This window comes from Belonocnema kinseyi, chromosome 3 (genome assembly GCF_010883055.1).
Source record: "Belonocnema kinseyi isolate 2016_QV_RU_SX_M_011 chromosome 3, B_treatae_v1, whole genome shotgun sequence".
Classification (NCBI taxonomy): Eukaryota; Metazoa; Arthropoda; class Insecta; order Hymenoptera; family Cynipidae; genus Belonocnema; species Belonocnema kinseyi.
Genome location: NC_046659.1, coordinates 101,680,772 through 101,689,040, shown reverse-complemented (window position 1 = coordinate 101,689,040; position 8,269 = coordinate 101,680,772). Strand labels below are relative to the sequence as shown.

General features: G+C 23.5%; 1 protein-coding gene across 1 annotated transcript in view; it reads left to right on the top strand.

The window, feature by feature from the left end:
• Positions 1-7,920, top strand: part of LOC117169488 (GRIP and coiled-coil domain-containing protein 1) — an 18,429-nt gene extending 10,509 nt beyond the window's left edge. Inside the window, exons 8-9 of the mRNA XM_033355892.1 lie at positions 3,650-4,119; positions 7,571-7,920. Of these exons, the coding sequence (XP_033211783.1) occupies positions 3,650-4,119; positions 7,571-7,742 (642 nt within the window). The 3' untranslated portion in view covers positions 7,743-7,920. The remainder of the gene's footprint in view (positions 1-3,649; positions 4,120-7,570) is intronic.
• Positions 7,921-8,269: the final 349 nt, after the last annotated feature.

The following is an 8,269-nucleotide window of genomic DNA, read 5'->3' as shown; positions in this document are numbered from 1 at the left end:
AAGTCCATTATTATATCTTTCATCCAGAACTCATCTCTTTTGGATAAAAATTCTGCTGTTTGGTTGAAAATTTAATTATTTTGTTGAAAGTTCGACTCTTTTATTAAAAAGTAATCTTTTTTGGTCGCAAATGTAACTGGTTTTTTTACTCTTCTTTTTGGATAGAAAATTCATCTTTTGGTAGAATGGTCGTATTTTGTGGTTAAAAATAAATATCTTTTTATTGAAAAATCCAATATTATATTGTTGGTTTAGAATTCGACACTTTTGGATAACAATTCTATTATTTCTTTAAAATTTTAATTATTTTGTTGAAAATTTAACTCTTGTTAAAAATTAATCTTTTATGGTCGCCACTTTAACTTTTTTCACACTCGTCTTTTTGGATAGAAAATTTATCTTTTGGAAGAAAGGTCGTATTTTTCAGTGTAAATTCTATTTGCTCAAAAATGTCATTATTTTGTCGAAAATTCTAATGTCTTGTTAAAGATTCGTTTTTTTTTTAGATAGAAAATCCGTCTTTCTGTTTTAAAAATTCATCTTTTAGTTGAAAAGTCGAATTTTTTGGTTCAAAGTGAATTCTTTCTTACTAAAAAGCTCAACATTATATTTTTAGTTCAGAATTTATCTCTTTTGGTTGAAAATTCTACTATTCGGTTGAAAATTGAATTATTTTGTTGAACCTTTAACTCTTGTTAAAATTCTTATATTTTTTTATTAAACGTTAATTATTTTTATTTGATAAATCAACCATTACATGTCTGGTTCATAATTAATCTCTTTTAGTTAAAAAATCTACTATATGTTTGAAAATTTAATTATTTTATTGAAGATTCCACTATTTTTTTTTTAAATGTCATATTTTTTTATCGAAAATTCATCTTTTGTATAAAAATTTGACTATTTGATACAAATGTTAATCTTTTTTTCAATATTCAACTACTATTTTGTTAAAAAGTCAACTTTTTTGTTCGAAAGTTATTTTTTTTTAATAAATTAAATTAATGTTTATTTTATTATTAATACAATTTAATTTAAAAATTATGCTTCGATTGAAATAATGTTTATTTAAAACAACATTTTTAATCAAAAGAATATTATTATATTTCTTGTTCAGAAACCATCTCTTTTGGTTAGAAATTTTATTATTTGGTTACAATTTTAACTTATTTGTTAAAAAGTTTACTATATGTTAAAAAAATATCTTTTTTGGTGAAAGAATTTGACTGTTTTGTGGAAGTTTTTGGTTAGTAAAGTCATATTTTTGGGTAGAAAGTGAATTCTTTTTCAATGAAATGTCCAATATAATATTATATAGTTGGTTCAGAATTTTTGGTTAAAAAGTCATCTTTTCGGATAGAAAATCCATCCTTTTGGATTGAAACTTCATCTTTTGGTAGAAAAGTCGTATTTTTGTGTTGAAAAAGAATTCTTTTTATTTGAAAAGACAAATATTAGTTTTCTGGCTCAGAATTCGCCTCTTTTGGTTGTAAATTCTATTATTTCCTTGAAAATGTCATTTTTTGTCGAAAATTATGTTTTTTTTTAATATTCGTTTAAAAAATCTAGTATTTGGTTAAAAATTTAATTATTTTGTTGAAGATTCCACTATTTTTTTATCAATAATTCAACTGTTCTGTTTAATATTCGTGTTTCTTGGATAGAAAATTCATCTTTTGGATAAAAGTTCTACTATTTGATATAAATTTTAATCACTTTTTTTCAAAATTCAACTACTATTTGGTTAAAAAGTAAACTTCTTTTAGTTCAAAGTTATTTATATTTATTTTTTATTCATTTTTAATAAATTATATTAATATTTATTTTATTACTATTATAATTGAATTTTAAAATTATTCTTGATAATAATCATGTTTATTTAAAACGTTTAAAACCAAATTTTTAATCAAAAGACTTTTATTATATTTCTTGTTCAGAAACCATCTCTTGTGGTCAGAATTTCTATTATTTGGTTAAAATTTAAACTTATTTGTTAAAAAGTTTACTATGTGTTAAAAAAATATCTTTTTTGGTGAAAGAATTTGAGTGTTTTGTGGAACACTTGTCTTTTTATCTAAAAAATCCGTCCTTTTAGATTGCAACTTCATGTTTTGCTAAAAAAATCGTATTGTTTTAGTGAAAAAAAAATTTTTTTCGTTGAAAAGTGTAATATTATATTGTTGGTTTAGAATTCATGTCTTCTGGATGAAAATTATACTATTCGATTGAAAGTTTAATTATTTTGTTTAAAATTAAAATCATATAATAAAGTCATATTTTTGTATTGAGAGTTAATTCTTTTTATTTCAAAAATTTACTGTTACATTTTTGTTCCGAATTCATATCTTTTGGTTAGAAAATATACTGTTTGGTTCAAAATATAATTATTTTGTTGAACAATCATATTTTCTGGTCGAAAATTAAATTATTTTATTCAATATTCGTCATGTTGGATAAAAAAATCCGACCTTTTCGATAAAAATTCACCTTTTGGTTAAAAATTATACTATTTGATTAAAATTTTAATGATTATTTTCAAAATTCAACTATTTTGTTTTAAAAATCCACTTTTTTAGTTGTTAAAGTTATTTCTTTTGGTTAGAAATGCTATTATTTTTAAAAAAGTTATCTTTTTTAGTCGCTAATTGAATTTTTTGACGTTCACTCGTCTTTTTAGATAGAAAATTAATCGTTTTGGATTGAAAATTCAACTCACGTTAATGAATTCTTTTTTTTTTAGACAGAGTTCCACTATTTAGTTGAAAATGTCATTATTTTATCAAAAATTTCGCTATTTTGTTAAAAGGTCATCTTTCTGGTCGAAAATTTAACTGTTTTTTTTTTCAAGATTCGACTTTTTTTTAATAGAAAATCCGTCTTTTGTGTTGAAAATTCATCTTTTGTTTAAAAATTCTACTATTTGATTGAAAATGAATTCTTCTTGATTGAAAATTCATCTTTTGGTAAAAAGTCGTATTTCTTAAGTGAATTCTTTTTCATTGAAAAGTCCACTATTATATTTTTGGTTTAGAATTCATTTCTTTTGACTAAAAATTTTTCTTGTTTGAAAGATAATTTTTTTAATTTGGAAAGTCTACCATTATATTTATGTTTCAGAATCTATATCTTTTGGTGACAAATTTTAATATTTGATCGAAAATGTAATTATTTTGTTTAAAATTTGACTATTTACGAAAAGGTTTTTTTGGTCGAAAATTCAACAGTTTTGGTGAACGTTGGTCTTTTTGCATACAAAATTCAACTTTTTTTGTTCTAATTTAATTTTTGGTTGTTTGAAAATTCGATGCTTTGGTTAAAAATATTAAAAAGTGACCTTTTATGTTGAAAATTCCCCTATTTAGTTTTAAATTCAACTTGAAATCTCAGGGATTTGGAACCTACAGTAATTTTGCTTAAAACAATTTATTCCTATTTTCGCTGTTTTGAGAATATTTTGAGCTCTGGAGTCTGCAATAACTTTTACAATAATTTATATTATAAATTTGACATTGGATTTATAAAATGTACAATTATTTTCAAAATTTATTTAACAAAGCAATTAGTATTGTATAATTATTAATAGAGACGCTTAAAATTAAGCCGTGAAAAATATAATTTTGGACCAAAAATACCGGGAAAAATGTTTTAGGTGCTACAGGATGAAAGGATAAGATGCGAGAGACTCTTAAATCAAAAAGATAATGAATATCGAGGAAAGATTTCAGCTTTAGAGCATCAACTCTTACGACAAAGAGAGCGATCTTTGGCTGTGATTGAAGAAAAAGATCAAGAGATTTTAACATTAAAGTCCTCATTTCAAGCTTTATTGCCAAGAAAAAATTCTTCCTTTTCCCAAGACAATAAAAATCACGTATTGTCAACTTCCGAATCAGCCAGCGAACCTTCGGCTGATTTAGTGACTGGACTGTTAACTGCTGATAATAATCCGCCGATGTTGCATTATGCTCAGGAATTGGCGAGGAGAGAAATTGAAGTTTCGGGCTTACGAAAACAAAACGTAGAACTCGAAGCGATGCTACGAGAAAAGCAGAGGGACCTTTTCCACGAAACAGAAAGACACAAAGATCAGTTGAAAAAATTGCAATCACAAATTATAAGGTAATTTTCAATTATTCGTCAAAATTATTCTTCCAGGGTAAACCCGTTTCAATCGAGGAAAGAACATTTCCGGAGATTTCTTGGTTCGCAAAAATTTGCCACGGTCATTGAAATTAGAAAAATCAAGCTCTCAGAGCTGAAAATTTTCAATTGATTTGAAGTAATCAGAACTGAACTGAAAATTTAAGTACTTAAAATCAAACTCTTGAATTTAGTACTTTTATAATTGAAGATCAACAATTTTTGTATTTAATCGCTAAATAAATGTATAAAATGTATGCGAATAAAATGGAAGTTTTTAAAGACTTTTTTAGTGAACAATTTCAAAATAAATGCCTTTAAATTGCAAAATGTTTAATTGTTAGCTTCTATAAATTGAAATTTAAGTTTGAAACCTTAGAAATTGAACAAATAATTTTTTTTTAACCGAACATTTTTCGAATTAGAAGTTCAATTGTTATTTATAAATAAAAATTGAACGTTTTCACTTACAAATATATATATTTTTTAAAACCATTAAAATTGTACAGTCAAATGGATAAATTTAGTGGCAAGACTGAAAAATCTTGAAAAATAACATTTCCGACTCTATAAAATTACCGAATCTAAAAGTATTATATATATTTTATTTTATATCTATAACGATCGGGAATTTTCTAATTCCGCAATATCATAAGCTTTCGATAATTTTATTTTTCGTAAATTTTACATTGTCGTCTACTTCTAATTTGAGGAACGAGGATTCAACTATTTTGCTGGAAATATATATATTTTTTGCTTAAGTTCAACGGTTTATGATTTAAAATCAAAATCTTTTTTAGTTGAAATGTCAACTGTCACTTTTTTCATTGAGAATTAATTGTGTTGTTGAAAACTTTTTGAACATTTTTTTTTTCACGGTAATCAAAAATTTAACTATTTTTGTTTTAATTCACTGTTAGTTTGGCAGGAAATTAATTTTTTTAACTGAAAATTTAACTACTCCATTTTTTGGTTGAAAATATATATTTTTAGTTCAAAATTTAACTGTTTGATTCAAAATGTTTCTATTTCTTTGAAAATTCATCTGTTTCAGTATAAATTTAATGTTTTTGGTTAAAAATGACGATTAGACTATTCTTCTGAAAATTTGTCTTTTTTGTAGAGTTCAACTGTTTTTTATTTTAAATAAAATATTTTTCAAGTTAATTATCAAAAATTACATTTTTTCACTGAGAATTCGTCTCTTTTTGGTTAAAAATTGAACTACTTATTTAAAAAATCATTTTTGTTGTTAAAAATGCATCATTTTAGTTGCAAAATTAAACTCTTTTATTGAAAATTGAACTATTTTGTTGCAAATTCGTTGTTGTTTTTTGGCTAAAAACTAATTTTTTAAACTGAAAATGTAAATACTCCATTTTCGGTTTGAAATTTATGTTTTTTGGATCAAAATTGAAATATTTATTGAGAAATTTATATATTTGTTTGATTTAACTGTTTTTTTAATTCGTCGCTTTGGTTGAACTCAACTGTTTATTTAAAATTAAAATATTTTTTATTTGAAAAATCAACTATTACCTTTTTTTATATAGAATTCATATTTTTTGGTAAAGAACTAAAAAAACAACTTTAAATACTTTGCTAGAAATTCATTTTTTGGATGAGGATTCATTATTTTCGTTGAAATTTGATTTCTGGTTGAAAATTAAACATTTTTGGTAAAATTCGATTTTATTTTAGCGGAAAATTAAAGTTTTAATTGGAAATGTAACTTTTGTTTGGAAAAAGTAATTTATTTGATTAAGAATTCGTTTTTCTTTGTTTCAGAAAAAATTTGTAAACTGAAAATTGAACTAATATTTCTTTTTCGGTTCATAATTGACATTTTTGGTTCAAACTTCATGTAATTGTTGAAAAATTCATCTGTTTTGATGTGAATTTCATTTTTTTTGGTTAAAAATGAACTATTTTTTTCAAATGGAATTTATTTGGGTTGAGGATTTAACTATATTTTATTTAAAATTAAAATCTGTTTTGATTGAAAATTCAAATATTTAGTTGAAGCTTTAAATAATTTGTTAAAAATTCATTCTTTTGGGTTTCATGCTTTTGTTTTAATTTTTTTTTTTTTTAGTTCAAAATTTAATTATTTGGTTGAAAATTCATCTTTTTTAGTAGAAACTTATTTTAGTTTTTTAATGCAAATATATGGTTAAAAATTAATCTTTTTTTTCGTGGACGATTCGAATATTTTGCTGAAAATTTGTCTTTTTTTTCAACTGTTTTTTATCTGAAATTAAAATATTTTTCAGTTGAATTATTAACTATTACATTTTTCAATGAGAATTCATATGTTTTTGGTTCGAAATCGCAATACTTATTTTTAATTAAATTTTTAGTTGAAAAATTATCACTTTAGTTGACAATTGATCTCTTGTTAAAAATTCCTTGTTTTTTTTTTGTTTCTTAAAAACTAATTTTTTATCTGAAAATGTAACTATTCAATTTTTTATAAAATAGTCTTTTATGGTTTAATATTTAACTATTTATTGAAAAATTAATTAATTTGTTTGAAAATTCATCTGGTTTGGTAGGAATTTAATTTTTTTATTAAAAAATGCAAAAATTTGGTTGAAAATTTAACTACTAAGTTAAAAGTTTTTAAATAAATTTGTATTTTGTTTTTCGAATTTATCTTTTCTGGTAGAAAACTAAAAGAAAATTTAAATACTTTGTTAACAAATTATTTTTTGGTTGATGATTCATCATTTTCGTTGAACTTTTAACGTTAAAATTGGTAAATTGTTTAATTTTGAACAGATTCAAAACCATGCTGTAAAAATCAATTATCGTTCAATTTTAATTTTAAAAATCCATTTAGAAAGATTCTAATTTTTAATTGTTTATGTCAACTTCTAACTTAAACTCGGGACTTAAAAAAAATAGTTAAAATAAACATTTTTACACAACATTACTATTAGTATTAATTACTATTACTATTACTTTAGTAGTCAACTAAAGTGATAATTTTTCAACCAAAAATTAATTTTGAAATAAGTAGTGAATTTCGAACCAAAAATAGATGAATTTTCATTGAAAAATGTAATAGTTAATAATTCAACTGAAAAATATTTTTATTTCAAATAAAAAACAGTTGAACTCTACTAAAAAAGACAAATTTCCAGCAAAATATTCGAATCGTCCACGAAAAAAAAGATTATTTTTTAACCATATATTTGCATTAAATAAATAAAATAAGTTTCTACTAAAAAAGATGAATTTTCAACCAAATAATTAAATTTTGAACTAAAAAAAAAAAGAAATATGCGATATTTGATGTGATTGGATAAATTTTTCTTTACAAAATTTGCAAAATTCCCTGCCATGTCCCGGTATTTTTCCGGTCCAAATTTCACCCTGTTTTTTGCTATTTATTTAAATGATCGTGAATTAACTTTTTCTTTTGCAGACTGGAAGCTTGCAAATCGAGAGAAGGAGCAAATCTCGAATATCTAAAGAATGTAATTGTTAATTATTTAATTACGAGTGATCCATCTAGTAAACAACATATGCTGAATGCTATTTCCACAGTATTACACTTCACTCCTGAAGAATCGGAGAAAATTAGTCACTTCACGTGACCTCGAAGAAAACCAAAAATATTTTTCTAAGAGAGGAAAGTCCATTTAGATAGCAATGATTGTTTCAATTTTCATTAGAATTTTGTTACGTTAATATAGGACGTAATAGACTTATTGTAAAATAATAAATAGAATTTTGAACTCTTTAAATATGTTGAATAAATCGAAATATTTAAAATAAATTTTTATAAGGTTGCATTTTTCCAAGAAATTTGACTATATTTAAAGAAGATGTCCTCGAACACTGAATATATTTTGCCTTCTTTACAATTTTTTTCGTAAAATAATAATCGTAGACGCTGCTACTTCCATTACAACATACTCGAATACTCATTTCAACTGTACACTTTTCAAACGAAGGAAAAGAACATTTAATTTTCCCACAACGATCGCAGCCAAATTCGTTTATTCAGTCACGAATGTTGGAAGAAACATGTATTGACTTTTTATTTTATCTCATAGCGATTATCGATCGTAATAAGTAGACATTTCTGTTATATTTTATACAGAAAGTTGAGTGCATTCAA